Source organism: Schizosaccharomyces osmophilus, chromosome 2, assembly GCF_027921745.1.
Source record: "Schizosaccharomyces osmophilus chromosome 2, complete sequence".
Taxonomy (NCBI): Eukaryota; Fungi; Ascomycota; class Schizosaccharomycetes; order Schizosaccharomycetales; family Schizosaccharomycetaceae; genus Schizosaccharomyces; species Schizosaccharomyces osmophilus.
This window is the reverse complement of record NC_079239.1, coordinates 27,501-48,772: the sequence shown is the minus strand read 5'-3', so window position 1 is coordinate 48,772 and position 21,272 is coordinate 27,501. Positions and strand designations below refer to the sequence as shown.

The following is a 21,272-nucleotide window of genomic DNA, read 5'->3' as shown; positions in this document are numbered from 1 at the left end:
TCCATACATGTCTTATTGCGTTTACTTGATATTACGTATGGACCGGTTTCGCAGCATGGATTGGGTTGCTGTTATAATGTAGTTCAGACTGTGGACTACCGATTCTTGATTTACAAAATTTGAAAACTGGAAATGGTAAAAAGTTTGTTTTGTAAGAGTTTGTAAGTAAATTTCCAGTCAACAACCCGTTAATTTAAAGGCTTTACTTTACGTATGTAAAGATAACGGAAATTTTGGCTGTAAGTCACATTGAAAACTATATATACTTATTTACTTGTGTGTTCGTTACTTTATTTTCCCATACTGTAATGAATTTACTTCGTCTGCTTTACATTTACGTTTACAGAACTGTAAGAAAGGGAATACACGGATTGTCTTCATATGAACCAATTTTCTGTGCTCTATGCCAAGAGAATAACAAAAAAAAACTGAAATAGACGTAACCTTAGCAGCGTTTATAGGTTAAAATAGAGGCATTTCGAATGAAATCTTATATCTGTAAACAAGTAAGCCTATCCCACAGCGGATAAGTAAACCGTCATTAATCTCGTAATAGCATCTATTCTTTCGTGAGTAAGCCTCTGCATATAAATCATTGTTAATGACAACTTTTACTTTATAATATAACTTACCGAAAGTAGATGTTTGCTCAATCTTCAATGTCAGACGAATATAATAAGCTATATGCTTGAACTGCTCTGTTAACTTTGAAAATTCTATAAGTCTAACACTTGGGCTACCAATATCATGAAGAAACGTATCGTAAGGAAAGTTATTCATATATACACGTCAACAAGAGTGGACGACCAAACATGTCTGATAGTAACTCTAAACCTCAGGTGAAAAAAGTCTTAATTTTAATCAGTTTGTATCATTCGGATTGAGCGAAAGCTATCACTTTCAATGAATCTTCTAGCTGCATAGAACCGCACTAAATCATATAAAAAATGCTAGCTCATAACTTGCCACACAGTGAGAAGGAAACTCGCGATTATTAAAAGATCGATAAGATTACTACGACTTTGCATATTAACATAATTGTTTTAATCTAATTAATACATAGCTAATCCCCCAGAGGCTGAAATGACTTGCCCTGTGATCCATCGGCTGCTTTCTTCAGCAAGAAACCCAACAACGTCTGCAATATCCTGAGGCTGTCCAAAGCGGTTCTCCATATGAGTCATAGCTTTCAACATATTAGTTACTGAAATATCTACTTCCCTTAGCATATCTGTCTCCACCGCACCCGGATTGACTTGATTGACTGTATGACCTTTAGAACCTAATTCAGCGGCCCAGCATCTTGTGAACCCTTCAATAGCTGCTTTGCTTGCACAATATATGGGTAAACCAAATGGTTCTCTTCCTGCCGCGCTTCCGATATTAATGATCCTACCACCTTTATTGGGGAGATGGGGTGCTACGGCTTCTCCCATGAAAAAGACAGCTCGAACATTTACGTCAAAGATACTATTGTGGTCCTCAATAGACGTAGTTCCAATAGAAGCTCCTTTATAAGAAACTCCAGCATTATTAACGAGAATATGAATGACGGGACCAAACGCTTTGACAGTAGTATCGACGATTAGCTTAGCACTTGCAACGTTACGCAAGTCGGCTTGAATAGTGATGGCGTCTGCTGAAGTACCAAATCCTTTGATCTTATTCACTAGTTTTTTCTGTAATTCCCTTGCTACTCTCGGAGGTAAAAGTAATGGCAACCTTGGCACCACGGCTTGCCAATGTTTCAGCAATTCCTGCTCCGATACCTCTGGAGCCTCCTGTAACGATGGCGACTCTGTTTTCAAGAGGAAGACTTTTATTTGGCATATTAAATAGAACTAACTTAAATAACTTACTGAAAAAATCTAGATAGATACACATATATATGGATTATAGGTTTTCTTTATCGCGCCATAATGAAGTGATCATCTCATAGTTGGAGGCCTCTGCATCACTCAGTTGCAGAACAATATCCAACGGGACGCATAATATCAGTAACTGTGCAGTCTCAAAAGTAGAAACCTGTCATAGGTTAGATCTCACTCGTTGTGAGAGTAAGTTATCAGTGGAAAAATGTAGTTACAATTTCGGGCAATTGGATGCTTTTATACTACTTAGATTGAATAGCAATAGCTTCCAGGGATCTGATTCACTTGGTAAAGTTGTAAGGACAATTTATTTAACTAGATCAGTCAAATCTTCCAATCTGAAGATTTGAGCTCTCAGCAGAGGTATATATATCTTTCTAGGATTAATAAGCTTCTAAATAACCTTAGTTCTAGATTTATAAAATTTTATATCGCAAAAATGAACATTTTTTTTAATAACGTATTTGATAATACAATATGATTATTGTATCAAAATATTAGTAATATCGTATACCAGTTATGACACACAGTCCTCATTGCGATTTTGCGTAATAGTACAATCCAAACGAGTCATCGTTTATTACTAAGTGAGATTCATCCTGTGACACTGTGACCAGTCAGTGACATAATGTCACTGCTTTTATGAATTGAGACATGCGAAAAGCCACTACCAAGATTTTTTCAAACTCGCATCTTTGGTTTTAAAGAAACATTTGTGTTGCAAAACAAAGTTTGCTTTTTAAGCAAGGTCCAATTCCTTTTTTTGACAGATTTTTGACAGATCCTTGAAAAGTAGAACCAGTTCCTACGGACTTTTCTCGGCGATTCAAAAGTTGATTTCGTTTAGAGTGTAAAAGTCAGTATCATTTTGGGCTTTAATTGCCATTGTAAATATGAAAAACAAATATACTCCTATTTCGGATTCTGATGAGTCTTCCAAAACGCTCAATGATGAAAAGGCAGATAGTCGGTCGTCTCCTTCAGATGGTACGCCTCCTCCGTATACAGGTAAGATTTGTTGAATTAAAATAGAGAGGTTAATTCTTTGTGTTCTTGTCGGAACGGTTCATGATGGAAGAATCATGCTTGTTTATTTATTTGATGGGTTTGAAACTAATAACCTTGTCGATAAGTGTCAACAAACAGGGCGAATACCTCTATCCTTTTCACAAACAACGAAAGAACAGTTAATAATACATCCATTAGCTTCATACAAATTTATAGATCTAGAAATGGCTCCTGAAACAGAAGAAAGTTCTAAAAAGAAAAGATATCTGACGCCTCGTGAATTAGCAATTGTTTTTGCTATTTTTATTGTATATAATGTATGCTTAATTATTGCGAGGGTCATTCTTCTTGTTTACGAAATTCCGTTTAATCAGCTTGCCGTTTGGGTACTTTTTGGCGTTTGGTGCGCTCTATTTCTGTCAATGACAATTGGTAAGAAACTAATTTCAGGATTTTTAATGACTTACTAACTATTAGTAATAACTCAAATGCCTAAAGAATGGTTCACGCAAGCTGGAAGAGCAACAAAGAAAGTTGCACCAGCTGTGTGTAAAGCCTTAATTACACTCATTATTTTCAATGGAATTGGGGGTGGTGCTTTGAAATTATCAGGAGCATTTGAATATATACATTCAACTGCGGTGTTGGTTGTTTTGGCTGTACTGAACATATGCTTCTTTGTTCTTCTCATTCGTAAGGTTCTATTTTCTATCAACTGTTCTAACTTGTTCAGATAACCCAGATGCAATTGAAGATCATGTGTCTACACGTCTAGTAAGTACATTTGGTATTCTTAATATAGGATTTTTCATTAACTTTCAGAACAGAATTAGCAGGAATGGTCCACCTCCTAACGAAGAAATCGAACTTCAGCCTCTTGCTGAGCAAAGGGCTGAAGTTTGAGTTTTACCGAACCTGCTTTCATTCTTTATATTTCGCATCTTCTTTGAAAGCATTCATGTCAATTACAGTCCATCAAGTTTCTGCATTTTTCTGCGTCCAAAAAAGCAAGCATCAAATGAATTTCTTCGACTTTGATTGCTTTACTCATTCACTCTTTTATGAATTTTCTAATTTGTTTCACAGCACCGTTGTTTACGCATTGTTCATATCCTTCGTGAATAGAATAGAACACCATTTTTAATGATTATTTAATTTTTTGAAGAAAATTCTGCCGTAATGAACTTAGTACTCTCCGCATATATTTCATAAATGGCAAGGAGGAAAGTGGTTACCACCAGAGGTAAAATTGGTTCACAGCGTAGAAAGCACAAATCTTCAGGTCGAAAGATTCGACAGGTGTAGCTTAATAAATTAAATTATCGTTTACTTATGGATTCAAGTCGACGCACTATGAAAATATATTAGTGGATCCAAATATATGTAAGTACAAGGTTTTTCAACCCATAAACTCATACGCTAAGTCTTACATTTAGCGGCGTAGAAACAAAGCTGTGACAGCCTAGTAGGATGTGAATTCATAGAAAAGACGAACAGCATTGTGTTTTTAAATCTTATAATATTAGATTGTTCTCGATTCAACCGCGACAAAATACCACAGATAGAGCTGAGTAGGGATGGATCTCAAAAGACATCAAGCCAAATAAAATACTGGACGAGTATCTTAATATGGAAGTAGCTAGTCTAGACAACCAGATATGTCTACGGCCACACCTAGGCGAAAACACCAGTTCCCGTCCGATCACTGCAGTTAAGCGTCTGAGGGTCTCGTTAGTACTATGGTTGGAGACAACATGGGAATCCGGGATGCTGTAGACTTTTTTTCTATTCCTTTTTTTTTTTTTTGATTTCTTTCTTTTTAAACAAATCTCGCTATTTACATTTGTTTTCTACCTAATAGTTGGGCTGAAATCGTAAATACAAGTAGTAGCCCTTTTGGAGGACAATTAGAAAGGAGGCAAAAAATAAATAGGGTAGCCAAAACACTTGTCAAATGCACATAGTATTGAAGACTACATTGAAAAAGCGTGCATAGAATAGAGTCACAACTGGTTTACAATTCAGATTCTAGATTTCATAGCTTACATCGTTTGAATCATAGTACTACTTGATACAAACAATATTGAAATGAGTATCTTTTAAAGTTAATAAACTTTCATTACAACGCTATTCTATATTAAAAACTCATTATGCCCTTGTAAATTCTCATCATAGTCATATCATCATAAACTCATTACCGCTAAGCCCTTTAGCTTAATTAATGGCGATTTGCTTCTTGGAGCGAGATTGCTCAATCTTTGGCAAAAGAATACTCAAAATGCCATTGGAAAATTGAGCTTCAATACGATCGGCATCTACCTTGTCTGGAATGGTGATTGTTCGGGAGAAAGAACCAAAGCGACGTTCCGACCATCTTTGGTTTCCTTTGTCGCTTTCACTCTTGCGCTCATTCACAAATTCACCAGAAATGGTAAGCTTTCCTTCGTCGTAATGAACTTGAACGTCTTGCTTTTTGACACCAGGAAGTTCAACATCAACAGCAACCGTGTCTTTGCCTTCGTGAACATCGATAGCAGGTGACAAATCGCCAACACGATTTTGGCGTTGGACACGAGGAGAATAACTCAGAAAGTCAGAAAAGACGTCTTGGAAAGGGTGCAACTCGAAGAAAGGTTGAAGAGACATTGTAAATAGCGCTTGTTTTCACACTACACTTGAAAATAAACTAAAAAAATAATTCTTGTTCTTTTTTTGTCAATGTTGTCAAATCAACCCTACTTCACTCCTATCTATACCTGAACTACTGAAAATAACAAACATTCTATAAACGACCTAGTACTTTCCAGATTGTGATGACTTGCCACCATTGGCGTTCTTCCAGAGATTTCAAACTAGTTCCTTTAGCTTCTTTGTTCCTCGTTCTTTGGTCTTTTTTTTGTCTACTATTATTACGAATATTATTAATACTAGTAGTATTGTTTCTGCTTTTGTTTTCATGGATGCGTTGCATTTTTTTGGCTTGTAGCTTGGCTTGTTTACCTTGTCAAATACGTTGTTCTAAATATCTCTAGAAACTGATCTATGATGTAAAAAATTCCTCTTTTGTGCGATGAAAAGGAACAAACATTTTCGCATATTCCCATTTTATTTGTACGTCGTTACTTTCTTCTCCATATGTCAGTTGCAAAACAGTGTGGTAAGCAAGGCAGTTGTTTTTTGGTTTTTTCAATCATATTGCAATCTGATTCACAAATTATGGCTTTTTTGTCTTGTATTTTATTCAAAAATTAAAATTATTAATTTGTATTCAGCAATCTTGAATCTTCCAGTCTGAAGATTCCGACTGTAGATATACCGAAGTACTGGACATTAAGAATGTCTGTCTAAAAACAAACTTTATTTTTTAGGAAAAAGAGGAGAACTGATGTTAATAAGATCGAAAAACATCCGTGATTTCACCGAACTACAACTCTGACGGAAAAGCGAAAAAACGAAAAAAACAATCCTACTTTGAACAAGAACTCCTTTTTATTTTCTTTGCAGTAAGTAATGACAGGCTGCATTGAGTTATAAAGAATTAAGCTACGAAAAATAACGCATTGTATATTACCCAGCATCCTCCATTGAGTTCCACAAAGGACCAAGGTTGAGCAAAAGGAAGCTAAATCTAAATTTCAAAACAGCAACGTATGGAACAATCTGCATAGATGCTTTCAGACGAACTTGCATGTGTCTACGGCCACACCTAGGCGAAAACATTAGCTCCCTCCCGTCCATTCCAATGAACATTCTTGGCATTTATATCATACTAGAGAGATACCACTCTTATTACAACAAATCACATACTCTAAGCTTACATACAATTAGTCAGTCTTCTATATCTTTGAATAACCAATTCGGCTTCCATTCGACAGATACTAGTTAAAAAAAAAGTTGCATTGTATACTACACTTTGTGAACTTGAATATAAAAATGGAAACGTCCTACAATGTTGTAACCTCGATAAACAACATTAAATATGATTTCATAACAACTGAAACGTTCACCAGCATTTTCGACAATTGAATTGATTGAATTTTCATTAATTTCATAAAAAAGAAGTAAAAATAAAAAACAAAAAAACAAACGAACATGATCGCTATCCCGATTTGGAACAGCGTTCATCGACGTTCACTCAATCCAACACAGAATCTGAATCTTAAATTAAATGCAGTGATCGGATGGGAACTGGTGATTTCGCCTAGGTATGGCCGTCGTCACCAACATTAGCTCTACCAAACTGTTTGTAGGGAGAATACTTCTGAATGGGATGCATTCTCCTCGAGAACGATTCATAGAAACGCTTGTTTTATGAATCTCTTTGAGTTCTCGTGAAGAAGAAAAAAAAAATTGTGACAACATCCGCTGACTTTTGCCAAAACCCTATAAAAAAGCGTTGATCAACTTTTTGGGTTTTTGAAAATTGTATAGTATCTTTTCAAGACATTGAGAGATTGATTGGAAAAGTTATCAACGGTAAACTTACTTCCTTAGTAAGAAGTTTCTCAGTTTTGTATCAGTTATTATTAATAACCATCAACCATGAAGGATAACTCTCATCTTCGATAGAACCGGGAAAAAGAGACAGAGAGAGTATCCATTTTCTTGTTTAAAGCCATACAGGATAATTATGCGATCTTAAAAAAGTCTAATATGGCGAGTAGGCATTACCTGAAATAAATATGCTTAGAAAAGATCAAAGTTATTTTCTTCAACAGCAAAAAAATAAAAAGCTTTGAATAAGCTTTATAATAAGAAGAGAAGAAAAATTCTGTTCTACTCGTAATATTTATCAATGATGACGAAGCCTGCGTGTACCTGACCGTTGATTTGGTGCACTATTTTGGTTTCCTACGTCTCGAAGGGATTCATTGCTGTCTGACAATTCGTATAAAACATCCTGGTGAGTAACAAAACCAGCAGAGTCTGCGATTTTTCTTTTAAGAGACTTTTGAGGCTCATTCTCGTCATACTTAAACCCATATCCCTCCGTATACGTTTTCAGTTGCTGTGGATTCAAATTGTCAACGTCGGAGATAGTTTTTAGCCCAGGTAGCTCGGTAGGAGGTTCCTGTCCATTAACAAATGGAATCGGTTTTGTATCTTTCGCAACGAATCTGTTGATGATATTTTCAGATCTCTGCGCTGAAGATCTTGTCTTGTTAACTTTGGAATCAATTTCGCGGCACTGTAAATAGACATCACCCTTATTAGCTAAAAAAATACTGTTCAAAGATTCAAGTTTTCCTTCTAGCCTTATTTGTCCTTCTCGGAGGCTATTTTGTCCTCGAATCATCTCTTCTTTGAGGCTATTTTGTCCTCGAATCATATCTTCTTTGAGGCTATTTTGTCCATCTTCTAGATTCTTAAATTTCTCGTCAAGAGCTTGAAACATCCCACGAATTTCAGACATGTTGTCTAGCGGTCGAGTCCCTCCTCGAAATTTGGATATAAGCGCTTCACTTAGACTTGACAGTTGATTTGCAAACGAGGCAAACTGGTCTCCAGGAATCGCCTGTGAGAATTCAGCTATGAAACGGCTTAAGGAAGCATAAGAATCATCAGATGGTGGAGGAATCCCAAATGGGTTCGTAAATAAACCTTGACTCATTCTTGAGAAGGGGCAGCGAAAATGAAGTGTGTAGGGACTATAGGTCACAAGAAAAGGTGTTGGTAGTTGCTTTGTTTGTTTTTTTAGTTGGGACACTTGCTTGGGAGGCTCCCCTGTTGTCAAAACAATGGTGCGAAAAGACAAGTGGAATTAGGGATGTCTTAAACTTCGGTAAATGGTTAACGACTGTTAACGCATTGATGGTCGTCGGACAGTATGCTAGTGTCGGTATTACGAAAGATTTTTTTATATTAAATTGTCACGGTTGTGTCATAACTGGTATACGATATTACTAATATTTTGATACAGTAAACACATTGTATTATCGAATGCGTTATTACAAAAAGTAAATGTTCATTTTTGCGATTGAAAATTTTAGAAATCTAGAACTAAGGTTATTAAGAAGCTTACTAATCCTAGATAGATATATATACCTCTGCTGAGAGCTCAAATCTTCAGATTGGAAGATTTGACTGATCTAGCCAAATAAAATTGTTCATACAACTTACTTGGTGAATCAGATCCCTGGAAGCTATTACTATTTTTCTATAGTACAAACGCATCCAATTTACAAGTCAAATATACAATTTTATGAATTGTTATTACTTACACCTTTTCCACTGAATACTTATTCTCATAACAAGTGAGATTCGTCCTGTGACAATGTCGTGAATATCACAATTATGACATTATGCTGTCACGGATTACAAGACTATTTTTACTAGGAGGTTTCATATGCTTTCTAAAGATTCTCTCTTATTTTTCAGTTAAAAAACAATTGATTTTTTTCCTTATACGTAGACCATAATAAGAGCTTTGATTTCTCCTTCCAAAAAGTGCCGACTTTCCCATATTTTCTGAGTAGCTGCTACAATGATGAATAACGCGCATGTTCCATTGTCAAGCTTTCATGGATTTTGTGAGTCGCTCAATGATGAAGAGTTATTTCATTTGGCTTCACAAATAATTACGGATATAAAACAAGCCGAGAAAAGGAAGGAACATCATCCTATGCCAACTTGGAAAAGAGCATTATTTTTACTGTTTACGGTATACACTATAGGCTTGATTATCGTTAGTAAATCAATAAGTAACTCCTCTATAAATGTACTTTGGGCTACGTGGTGTGCACTTTTTACAAGTTGTTTGCTGGGTAAGGCTTGCTAATGCCCATGTTAAATTATATTTACTAATCAGCCAGTGATATTTCAGATCTTAACTAAACTTAGAGCAGAATATGTGTACGCATTATCCATGACCATGTTTCCGAATTTGATAGTAGACCTTGCATTTTTTCTTGATGATAGGGAGCATTTTTGTAACAACTGGAAAACCTTCTTTGTTGTAAACCTAGCTTGTTTTAGCACCATAATAGGTATGTAGTCTTAGTTTTTACGATTTCCCTAACTGTTATAGCTTTGAGCTTTTTTTCAGCACTTTTTATAAATATAACAGCTAAAGAAGATGAAGATATATTTGTCATTTGAGACTTCATTTCATTGTTCGTTTCTGACAAATTGATAGATTCCTCACAAGAAAAAAGCAACCGGGAAAACCTCCAATTGTTTTAACACTAAAAGCAATGTTTTATTCTTGTGCTCTGTCAGTTAATAATGCGCAAAGAAAAAACGTTTGCAAAGTTTAAAAACCCTGTTTGAAAGAAATGCTGAGGGCTATAATTCAAAAGCAAACATGAGACGATTATTTGATTCTAGTGATCAACTCTAGAACACCTCTTTTACTCTTATAATTGATATTTTCTTAATATATTGACTCCTTGGTAGCCTTGATAGTAAAGTTATATTTACCCTTGACTAACTTCGTACTATGGACGCTAGTCGGATGAATCACCATTTATTTAATTCATTGTATAAAATGAATCAAAAAATGGTTTATTTAAAGATAGCGGGTAAAGCCAAAGAGCTATAGAAACGAAGAAGAATACAAAATTACGATTGCCTATGTACCGCATACTATATTGGGCAACAGCTCACTTATACCTAGACGGAACTATAGATATTAATTGAATGAAAACATAATTCTTTAACTTCCGTGAAACTGTAACTAGAGTCAATAAACAGTTACTATTGCAATCCCTATTTTCGGTAATCCATTGCCTCAACGTTATAATGGTTTTGTTTCCTCTTATAAATCCACTTAAATCTACTGATAAACCTTCAAAACGGCAACGTAATCATTTCTTAGCTATTTTCTCATTTTCTTCGCGGATGATTGCATTTTCCACGATCAGCGAAAACAGAATATTAAACGAAATAATTCATGTCTTCTAAATCTAATAAATCAAAAAATGGATTTCCCACAAGTAAGTCAGACGTTCCAGGATTTATATCATAAGAACGGGTACTACCTTCGTCTTCCTCCATATCCAAAATATTTGCCTCACCCAGTTTCTTATTTCGTAATGCATAACACAACTCGGATGATACCTGTAAAGCACTTTGCGAAGGAATAGTATTGAAAGTCTTGACAACTGTTTTCAGTACACCGTATGCCTTCGGTATCAAGAGTAAACTTTCTTTCGTATCCATTGACAAAAGAACACAGATTCCATGAAAAGGTACGTCTAAAACGTTCCACCAACCTAATCCTTTATCACATAAAATCAGACATCTATCTAGTGCTTCATCAGTTATCTTCAAGATTGTACCACTTGTAGTTCCATCCAAATGGAAACTGGTGAGAATCAGTTTTCTATACATATGAAAAGAAACAGCCGCTTTTAATAGTGCTATTACGTTAGGCTGTTCCTGTGAGAATCCTGAAATTTTTTGCACTGTTTCCACCATAGTTACCTGGGACTCTTCATTTGTTTCTTCAGGCTCAGGTAAAACCTTAGCCAACTGGACAAGATGGTTCGATTGACTCTGTAAATTTTCTCCATCGACAAGGAATCTGCTTTTCAATCTCGAAAGCTTTACGGGAGCAGCTTCAATCTCCATAGCTAGAACTCTATGAAAAGCCTCTGAAATCATAATTATATTGCTTAAAGACAAAAAGTCGTTATTGAAAAGGTTACCCTCATAACTGTTTTCCTGATTTTCGAATAAATCAAATTTTATGCATAAAGTTTCTATAAGATGCATTGAAGTACAAGATGCTAACCAAGCATCAGCTGGGTCAGCGATATTTCGTAAGTACACGCTTTTTAACATCCATGTAACGATTTTTGTTATTGTTGGGTTCATTCCCATCGGAAAAGTTTCTGGTTTCAGTAGGTTTTCGGAGAGCTCTATAAGTGAAAATTCGAGCTCACTAGCCAAGGAATTAGTGTGGGAAAAATAAGAGCCCAGTAAAACAACAATACATATCAAAGCTTCAAATTCTTCTTCCATATTTGTGTTCCAAACAGATTTCAGTTTTGGAAAAAAAGTAGTAGAATCCAATAATCCAAATATGGGATTAACGTCCTCGAAATATATAGAAGCATAAAAACGGCACTGATCTTGAGAGAAATATTTTGTTATGCTTGTTCGTTTACTCCATTTCGGATAAGCACGACTGCCAAGGTTCCAGGCATATGGTTTGTAATTTTTTGATGAAGAAACACCCAGTCTATCGCCGATGATATCCGCGAAACAAACCGGCCTTTTAATTCCTTCCTGATTAAAGCTCTTGTTTGTTTCGCTGTTTTTTGGAAAGGAGAAGTCTTCATTCGCAATGACGGGCTTTGTCGTGGTGCTTTTCGAATCGTAAGGTTCCAGGACTCGACTATCTATCTTTTCAGTTTCCTGCTGACTATTCTGACTCTGAAGCTCGCGACTTTTTACCGTTTCAGGCGCATATTCACATTGATAGCGAAGTTTTTGACAATTAGAACACGGGAAGGTACCATTGCACTTTCTTTTTTTCCTATGACAAACAATACAAGCTTTTCTTGCTCTAGTACGTTTTTTTAAGGATGTTTCCATCTACTGATACTCACTTCTAAATGAATTAAGTTTTCCTTGAACAGAGATAATCATCTTACTTCAACGTAATGAGGAAGTGGTTGAGCTAACCCTGGTCGACGTGATAACTATATCACTTACCACTGGCAAGACCTATAATGCAAACCAGGTGGTACATTACGAAGGATATACGAAGCACGAAGTCTATAATGGAGAAAAGCAATACTAAAAACTTGAATTAGCTGAAAAGAAATTGAATAAAATAGATAGTTTGCATTTAAGTTAAACTTTTAAATAAAAAAGGAAAGCATCTCTATCCGCAAGATCCAACTAACAGAAATTTACATTCTTTTACCTTTGGTTGTTGACTTCAGTTTGAATTTGCTGAGACTCGTATCAAATTGTATAGTATATAATTTTTGATTCCAACTATCAACACCAACTTGAAGTTAAGAAACATTGGAATAAAATTCATTTTTGTATTTCTATACAAGCTCCTACCCATCAATTGACAAACAATGAGGAGCTTGTTTAAATCCTTAGAAGGAATGAAACAATAAGATTTCTTTATCTATTTATTTTCACACTTCATTTGTGTATTTACATATAGTATTGCTCTTCAACATCGCCGGAAATTAAGGTCCTTGGCTTCCCTATGGTGACCCAACATACTTTGTCACTAATCCCCCGGTTTTCAAACTCCTTGGTTAATTTTTTTAAGCTTTACTAAAAATGCTACATCCTTTAAATTGAATAGGCACCGTTAGTTCAATATCAAGATCCTTTTCAAGTTGAGCGGCTTGCTTACTATCCACAGTAACCTGCAATGGCCCATCTATTTAGCATTATCAAAATTAAATATAGCAAGAGATACATCACACTTTTTCTTTATATCCTTCAACACATCGATATACACAGTATCACCTGAAATGTGTACTACACTGGCAGACCCTCACGACTCGTACCGAATGAAGTCGCACGAAGAAAAAACCTGGTGTACTCTCCCCATAAAACATGCTTTGTAGATACTCCCGTAACTTTGAATTCTTTACCTCCGACCTCTAGAGATATCGTTTCCCATGGTTGCATTCCGCGTACGCCTGGTCGAGGTTGAAGATTTTTAGCACCATCCATAGTAGTTATAACTTTACAATATTCTAAAAGGCAACGTCCCTAATTCGTCCAAGTTGTCTGGATGACCTTCGTGGCTTCAAAGAATTGCATCTATAGGAGGTTAATCTTACAATCTCAGGGCAGGACTACTCATCTTCAGAGTAACTCCATCTTTTATTCCATTGGATTTGTAATTCTATTCAGTTCCCCCCGTGCGAAGTCTGTCAAAAACCTCATTTTTTCAAAAACTAATGACAGCAGTCGCAGTTGTTATATGCGTCACGCTCACATTACCAAGAAAATTGGTAGAAAGAACTGTAGCAATTAATTAAATTCCTTTTATTTGATTTTTTGTAGAAGCTTTAAACCCACGGATAAATATACTTTTTCGGAATAAACTACGTAAGCGCAAATCCGCACCATCGTGGAAGAAGGATAGCAAATCTAAGAGTCTAAAAAATCTCTTACTTTTTACAAAAACTTCAATAATTAAATAGAAAACTTTGCTTTTTGTATTACTAGGTAAGAATATCTAGAAGCAAAAAAGGACTATGCGGAAACGAAGATAAGTAGCCCTCAGTCGGAGTGGGCGAGTAGTTGTATTTTACGAATGACTAATTGCATTTCTGTTGTTAAGGAAAGTCAAATTATATGAATACAAAATCGAGCAAACATTGTATTGAGGAGCGAAATTTGTATGTCTTCTCCCTCCCAAAAATGAAAAGCCTCAAGAATGCGGTTTGTGGATCAGTAATTAGGATTAGTAAAGCGGCGGCGGTATATAATGAATACAAAAATGAAACAAAACTTTATTAACTCAGTAACATTTTTTTTTTTTTTTTTTTTTTTTTTTTTTTTATGAAAAAGTAATTAAGTTATCTTAATTATCATTGTGTTGCTCAATGTGAACAGAGAGCTTGTGGAAACCTGCTAGGTATTACAGGACATTTTCTTATTTTCTTTTATATTCAAGAACAGTCTAGAAAGAAGTATGGATTTGCTTTCTCTTGCTACCGGAAAAAAGTTTAAACAGTACTATGCTACAAGAACGGTGTATCACGCACTCTACCATGCTTTCGTACCGATACATCATCAAGTGCTTCCAAAGAATTCGAACAAGAACAGTAATTTATAAACGACATGCAAGAATATAAAAATGGATATGGATATACAATGAAAGAAGACACGATCGTGATTGGTGAATTTCCAAAAGAGAAAACTCAATACCTTGTTACTAGGGATGGTTCTGATGACGGACTAAATCCAAGGAATTGGTCTCATTTACGAAAGTGGTGGGTAGTTATTTAGCTTTGCATTGTAACAATTTTTGTTACGTTTCCTTCTAGTATTTACTCAACAGGACTTCCAGAAGTTATCGAAACCATGCACACATCCTTCCCCGTCGCATCATTAGGAACCTGTACTTTCTTGGTGGGCTTCGCTATGGATTCTTTTCAGCTTGTAGCTATAAGTAGCAATGACTTCATGCTCACGATTGGATCCAGATCGTTTCTTACCCATCGTCCTGGATGTTGGTACAAACAACAAGGATCACCGGAAGAATCCTATGTATCTTGAATTGAGAAAAGATGTGATGGAGAAATATTTAGTGTATTTTTGTATTATAATATTTACAGCGTTGAAGAATGATATCCAGACGCTCTCGTGCGTTTCGAGTATTTTGCCAGCATAGACGCTAAACAGCTTTCGATCGTTATAGTCCTAAATTACCTTGATTCAATGATGATATTCAAGGTACTGGGGTTGAAACTAGCAATCATATTCTCCGCTGTTCGCCTTATCAAAAGTAAGTCGAACCCACAAAAGTTTGTTATTGTTGCTGGCATAACAGGTGTAGTATAGCTGACCCAGTTGTTTCCAGTAAAGTTTAAAGAAGGGATAAAGATAGGTAGAAATTTTAAAAAAAAAACTTTACCTCTTGGATAAGGAAGGTTTGATTTTGGATAAACATGAGTACAGGGTCACAGAGGGACAAACCTTACTTCAAAGAATCGGATTTGGTTAGTGAAGCTCTGGTCAAATAGGCCTAGAGACAACTATTTCAGAAGTTCAATCGTCTTTTAGGTGTATCTGGTCAATCTAACATATTTTCCGAAAACTCGCACGTCAATGTGCAAGCATACTTACCAACCGATTATTTTTCCTCTTCCAATCCTACAGATTCAATGGAAGCAAATTTCAATGATATTAACGAATGGACTTGGTGAAAAGGTATTAATTTTGATACGTTGGTACCAAGTAAAAAGAAATGTACTTTTTCAAATGACCAATCTATCGTAGAGGTACTCGAAAACAACAGCTGACTAGATTATTGTGAGTCAACCATGAACTTTTAGACACGCTCAATACGATTAGTCAAAACACAACTCTTTCACAAAAAAAACTATTTTCTTTTATAATTAAGTATCAATACATTCGCAATCCACCAGAGGCCGATATCGTTTGCCCAGTAACCCATCTACTGTTTTCTTCGGCAAGGAAAGCAACGATATCGGCAATGTCTTGAGGCTGTGCAAAGCGGTTTTCAAAAGGAGTTATTTTTCTTACTATTTCTTCATCAAAATTAGACTTTCTTATCATATCCGTATCCACCGCTCCTGGATTGACTTGATTGACTGTGTGACCTTGCGGGCCTAATTCAGCAGCCCAGCACCTCGTAAACCCTTCAATTGCTGCTTTGCTTGCAGCATAAATAGATTGTCCAACGCAACCCTCTCTTCCTATAATACTTCCAATATTTATAATTCTGCCCCCATTACTGTCTTCTTTCTTGGGAAGATGAGCAACTACGGCGTCTGCCATAAACAGGACGGCTCTAACGTTTACATCAAAAATCCGATGATAGTCTTGCTTGGTAATCATTCCTAGTGTTTTTATTTCAAGAAATCCAGCATTATTAACGAGAATATGGATGGTGGGACCAAAAGCTTTGACTGTGGTATCAACAATGTGTTCAGCACTTGCGACGTCGCTTAAGTCGGCTTGAATACTGATGGCATCTGCTGAAGTATCAAATCCTTTGATCTTATTTACTAATTTCTCTGTAATTCCCTTGCTACTCTCAGAGGTAAAAGTAATTGCAACCTTCGCACCACGGCGTGCCAATGTCTCAGCAATTCCTGCTCCGATACCTCTGGAGCCTCCTGTAACGATGGCGACTTTGTTTTTGAGAGGAAGACTATTGCTTGACATTTCTAAAATCTATAAAGTCAAAACAAAAAAGATTGTTGATTTTTTGTATTGCTTTTTCGAACCCCTTCCAGCTAATTATATCGCTTAGGACCTTATCTTCACTTACGTCATTTTAGTAATCAGACTTGTCTGCGGTAAATTTTTCTTTGAGCGGGGGCTTCTATCGCTTTCGAGAAGGTGTGACAGGCGAAAGTGCAGGTCTTTACTTGTATAACCTTTGTACGAGAGATGCTAACAAAAGGGTCACAGAATAACGATAAGAGAGAAAACACTCGACCTGAAGATTTCGACTATAAAGTAGCAGTTTACACTTAGACTCCAGTAATGTTAGTGTAAATTGTAAGTTTGTTTGTCTTTGAAATTTTTCTCAAGGCTTGAATCCAATTCTTATGTTAACACTTATTAAGGACAAATAATTTTGCTTGTAATTCTGGTTCTACTCGTTTTCTCAAGCGGTATAATAAACGCTAGCACTATAATAACTGTATATCAATCTTTAGGAGTTAATTTATAGACGGTGCCTTTGGCGATCAACTAATCACTAGTACTACTTAATTGCGCTTGGCACTTTACGATCGTAACTTAAACAGCCTTACGATACTTTTAAGTTTGATACAAGATATGTTTAATTGAGATTATTTGCTTTAAATTATTTTTGAAGGCCAGATTTAGCAATAATGGCTTCATTTAGTTTTGCACCGAGTATACATAACGTCAATATTGAGCACTTCCTGGGTAACTTTAATTCTTTTTGTTTGCAAGAGTTGTACTTATAGAGCGCTGACTATTCTCTTTCTACAACAACTTGCTGGCGGTTTGCTTAGGTCCTCTAAATTGAGCTGTATCATTAAATATATGAAAAGAATTTTTACGTTAAGGCGGGAAATCGAAAGTATTACTTTTATCTTTTCTTTTTTTACGAATATCTAGTAAAACTTAAAGTTTATTCAAAAAACCCAACGATAGTAGTTTATTTTTTATTTTTTTTTTTTACGAACGTACTTCTAAACTAGCTTATCTAACTTTCAATTTACTTCAAATTCAAGTGGTGTATGACATTTTACTTTCTCGTTGCTCGCTATTTGTGATATCTTAGCTGGTGTCACAGAAGAGATCTCACTTGTTATGAGAATAAGTATTCAGTGGGAATTAATTTACAATTTCAAGAGGAATTGTATTTGAATCCAGTCTAAAGATTTAAGCATTTAACTAGAGGTATATATATCTTTCTAGTATTAGTAAGCTTCTTTATAACCTTAGTTTTGAATTTATAAAATTTTCAATTGCAAAAATGAATATTTACTTTTGTAACGACATATCTGATAATATAATAGAATTACTGTATAACATTAAGGGTTCATGAATGTAATGATTAAACAAAGAAACTGTTTAGACAAACAGTTGAAAGAAGACAAAGAAAGTAGTTTTAGACAAAGACTTTCTTACAAATTTTAAAAATGCAAATTACCTGGCAAACCTTCAGATTGGAAGATTTAACTGATCTAACTAAATAAATTGTTCTTACAACTTTGTTGAGTGAATCAGATCCCTGGAAACTATTGCTATTTAATTAAAGTAGTATAAAAGCATCCAATTTAATTCAAACATACAATTTACTGAATTGTTATTACATACATCTTTTCCACTGAATACTTACTTTCAAAACGAGTGAGACTTCGTCTGTGACACTTAATTTAAAGATAACAATTTATTAATTCTAAGTATACTAAGATAGGGCTAACCTACGATTGTGCGTTTGCTAAGGATTTTTAAGTTGTAAACTTTTAGTTAATCTACAACTTTTGATATCTAAAATACCTGAAGACAAGAGTTTGCAAGTAAACCTCGAAATGCCTAAATAGATGAAGGCATTTCCAGAATAAACCAAAATCGCTTTTTGGAAAAAAAAAATATTCCCTAAGCTATACGTAGTTTGTTGTCAATTCATGAGAGTTTCGAAAAAGAATTATGTTCTTAAAGAAAAAGCGACAGGACATTGGTCTGTAGGATTTCTAAGTTGTCATAATTTTCATTATTTCTGGCTTTAGCTTATCATTCGATTGATGCTAAACTTCACACCAAACCTAAATTCAGCACAAATATTTGCTTTACTGCTCTGAATTCCACTTCGTTTATTCTTCTCATTCTTCAAGACTAGTACATTTTCAGACCGCCGGAAGCTGAAATTGTTTGTCCGGTGATCCACCTGGCGTTTTCATCACTGAGGAAAGCAACAACGTCTGCAATATCTTGAGGCTGTCCAAAGCGGTTTTCCATAGGAGTCATATCTTTGAACACATTAGCTACTGAGCTATCTCCTCCCCTTAGCATATCTGTCTCCACCGCACCCGGGTTGACTTGATTGACGGTATGACCTTTAGGACCTAATTCAGCGGCCCAGCATCTTGTGAACCCTTCAATCGCTGCTTTACTTGCACAGTATAGAGGAAACTGAGCAAAACAATCTCTTCCAAAAATGCTTCCAATGTTGATGATTCTACCACCTTTATTGGGAAGATGGGGTGCCACGGCTTCTCCCATGAAAAAGACCGCTCTAACATTTACATCAAAGACACTATTATAGTCCTCAATAGATGTATCTCCAATGGAAATTCCTTTATAAGCAACTCCGGCATTATTAACAAGAATATGAATGGTGGGACCAAACGCTTTGACAGTAGTATCGACGATATGCTTAGCACTTGCAATGTCACGCAAGTCGGCTTGAATAGTGATGGCATCTGCTGAAGTGCCAAAATCCTTAATCTTTTTCACCAATTGTTCCGTTGCATCTTTACTGCTTTCAGAGGCAAATGTAATAGCAACCTTGGCACCACGGCTTGCCAATGTTTCAGCAATTCCTGCTCCGATACCTCTGGAGCCTCCTGTGACGATGGCGACTTTGTTTTCGAGAGGAAGACTGTTATTTGACATGGTACTGTTCATAAAACTTAAAAAACGTATGCAAATATTTGATAAAAACAAGCGTTGAAATCCACTACTGTTTCGTTAATCAGCCTCCATACATATACTTAGGAACTTTATCTCTACCTACGTCATCTTAGTAATGAGATTTGTCAGCGGTAAGCTTTCCTTTTACGAGGGCTTCCATCGCTTCCGAAAACGTATGGTAGGCAAGATGCAGGACTTCTAATTGTCTAATTTTTGTATGAGAGAAATGCTAACAAAAAATAGACTCGCAATAAAGAGAAAAAAAAAATCGACTCGAAGATTTTTACTAAACAGTGCAATATACATCTAGTATTTTGTAATTTCAGTCTGAGCTGTCAAAAATGTTTACCTAGTTTCTCCATTGATTTTGAATACACTAACTAAAACACGATGCTGATAATTTTTTTTGTCGTATTGGTGTTCGACAAGCTTGAATGTTGCTTTCTTTAAAAAAGAAAGAAGATATCACTTAGCGATAGGTATGATAAATCTTGTGTCGAAATTTCTGCATTATTGTTTAGATGATGTCTTCGCCAAGTAAGTAATAGCAATTTGTCATTTTCCCGAAACTAAAAGAGGGTAGTTGACACATTATTATAGTGTTTTTTATTTTTTGTCAAGCCTGGTAAACTGAGTAAAGCAATTTTTAAAGCTATAATAGCTACATGTAGTTTTGCTGAAAATATGCTTAAATGACAATTCAAGGCATTCTTTTGGATTGAGAGTTTTTGTTGGACGTTGTTGTAATTATGAATTCAAAAAAAGCTTTCTTCCAAAATCATAGATGATCATGCTTTCAGTGTGCAAGAATCCTTTACACTAGGAGTTTATATCAATCTATATCTTTAATGAACGAGTCTTTTTGTAAAGGATAGAAAGAAGCATTGCGTTAAGTTTCTTTAACTCCTATCGATTTATTTTTTTATTTTTCATTGTAGTATTTTTCTTACTTTGTAATTCGCTTTAACCCAACTGGAATCTGGTATATTTGTTTTTTGTCACCAGTCTCTATCAATTTCCTCAGTAAGTGCAACTACAATAAATACCATTTAACTACTCTTTGATGAGAATAAATACATAGAAAAAAAAACACTCATCACAAGGTTGTACTTACGAAGCTAATTATCAGGATCGTTACAACATCCTTAAGATTCGATTATGTCTTTATTAAGAACTACATCTATATTCACGGATATTAACGTACCGTATACTCGATGAGCAACTAAAACAAAAAGCAATGAAAACTAGGCAACCATATTTTTTTTTCCTCATGAACATGCAGTTAGTTATATTTTTCGCAATTGAATAAACATTTCTACGAGGTTTCAAAAACCACTTTTAGCCGATACGTGGGCTTGTCGTATACAGAAAAAATTAAAGCTATTATCTCACTCAACTTACCACTTTACAGAGCAACTAAGTATATTCAAATTCACATGGAGAATCTACAGAGAAACTCTCTCAAATCGAAACATACGATTTCTCTAAAGCTATTATCATAATTCTCAAGAGTACTTTCTAAATAACCTAACTAGACCATCTTTATCCAACAATGAACCATCAATAACTTAAAGCGTTAACTCATTTTGCCAGTTA

General features: G+C 35.4%; 9 protein-coding genes and 1 non-coding gene across 10 annotated transcripts; 3 read left to right on the top strand and 7 right to left on the bottom strand.

Annotated features, from left to right (window-relative positions):
- Nucleotides 1–1,052: 1,052 nt before the first annotated feature.
- On the bottom strand, nt 1,053–1,830 carry SOMG_02523 (3-ketoacyl-acyl carrier protein reductase; the record flags this gene model as incomplete). The annotated part of the gene is made up of 2 exons (XM_056181315.1): nt 1,053–1,669; nt 1,698–1,830. The coding sequence occupies 2 exons, from the start codon at nt 1,828–1,830 to the stop codon at nt 1,053–1,055; spliced, it is 750 nt and encodes a 249-aa protein (XP_056037733.1).
- A 934-nt stretch (nt 1,831–2,764) lies between these two features.
- Nucleotides 2,765–3,782, top strand: wtf22 (wtf meiotic driver; the record flags this gene model as incomplete). The annotated part of the gene is made up of 5 exons (XM_056181314.1): nt 2,765–2,879; nt 3,078–3,311; nt 3,357–3,572; nt 3,613–3,653; nt 3,702–3,782. 5 exons carry the CDS (start codon nt 2,765–2,767, stop codon nt 3,780–3,782), a joined length of 687 nt encoding a protein of 228 aa, XP_056038242.1.
- A 761-nt stretch (nt 3,783–4,543) lies between these two features.
- On the top strand, nt 4,544–4,658 carry SOMG_10059. The gene has a single exon (XR_008803592.1). It is a non-coding gene; the product is annotated as a 5S ribosomal RNA (ribosomal RNA).
- Nucleotides 4,659–5,093: 435 nt separating this feature from the next.
- SOMG_02521 (hsp16-like protein) lies at nt 5,094–5,525 on the bottom strand (the record flags this gene model as incomplete). The annotated part of the gene is made up of 1 exon (XM_056181313.1): nt 5,094–5,525. One exon carries the CDS (start codon nt 5,523–5,525, stop codon nt 5,094–5,096), a length of 432 nt encoding a protein of 143 aa, XP_056037731.1.
- Nucleotides 5,526–7,671: 2,146 nt separating this feature from the next.
- Nucleotides 7,672–8,490, bottom strand: SOMG_02520 (Schizosaccharomyces specific protein; the record flags this gene model as incomplete). The annotated part of the gene is made up of 1 exon (XM_056181312.1): nt 7,672–8,490. One exon carries the CDS (start codon nt 8,488–8,490, stop codon nt 7,672–7,674), a length of 819 nt encoding a protein of 272 aa, XP_056037730.1.
- A 2,264-nt stretch (nt 8,491–10,754) lies between these two features.
- SOMG_02519 (c6 zinc finger domain protein) lies at nt 10,755–12,419 on the bottom strand (the record flags this gene model as incomplete). The annotated part of the gene is made up of 1 exon (XM_056181311.1): nt 10,755–12,419. One exon carries the CDS (start codon nt 12,417–12,419, stop codon nt 10,755–10,757), a length of 1,665 nt encoding a protein of 554 aa, XP_056037640.1.
- A 695-nt stretch (nt 12,420–13,114) lies between these two features.
- On the bottom strand, nt 13,115–13,532 carry SOMG_02518 (Zn-dependent hydrolases of the beta-lactamase; the record flags this gene model as incomplete). Its single annotated transcript, XM_056181310.1, has 2 exons — nt 13,115–13,233; nt 13,364–13,532. The coding sequence occupies 2 exons, from the start codon at nt 13,530–13,532 to the stop codon at nt 13,115–13,117; spliced, it is 288 nt and encodes a 95-aa protein (XP_056037641.1).
- A 1,949-nt stretch (nt 13,533–15,481) lies between these two features.
- Nucleotides 15,482–15,739, top strand: SOMG_02517 (uncharacterized protein; the record flags this gene model as incomplete). The annotated part of the gene is made up of 2 exons (XM_056181309.1): nt 15,482–15,532; nt 15,578–15,739. The coding sequence occupies 2 exons, from the start codon at nt 15,482–15,484 to the stop codon at nt 15,737–15,739; spliced, it is 213 nt and encodes a 70-aa protein (XP_056037643.1).
- A 199-nt stretch (nt 15,740–15,938) lies between these two features.
- SOMG_02516 (short-chain type dehydrogenase/reductase) lies at nt 15,939–16,724 on the bottom strand (the record flags this gene model as incomplete). The annotated part of the gene is made up of 1 exon (XM_056181308.1): nt 15,939–16,724. One exon carries the CDS (start codon nt 16,722–16,724, stop codon nt 15,939–15,941), a length of 786 nt encoding a protein of 261 aa, XP_056037644.1.
- Nucleotides 16,725–18,878: 2,154 nt separating this feature from the next.
- SOMG_02515 (3-ketoacyl-acyl carrier protein reductase) lies at nt 18,879–19,658 on the bottom strand (the record flags this gene model as incomplete). Its single annotated transcript, XM_056181307.1, has 1 exon — nt 18,879–19,658. One exon carries the CDS (start codon nt 19,656–19,658, stop codon nt 18,879–18,881), a length of 780 nt encoding a protein of 259 aa, XP_056037642.1.
- Nucleotides 19,659–21,272: the final 1,614 nt, after the last annotated feature.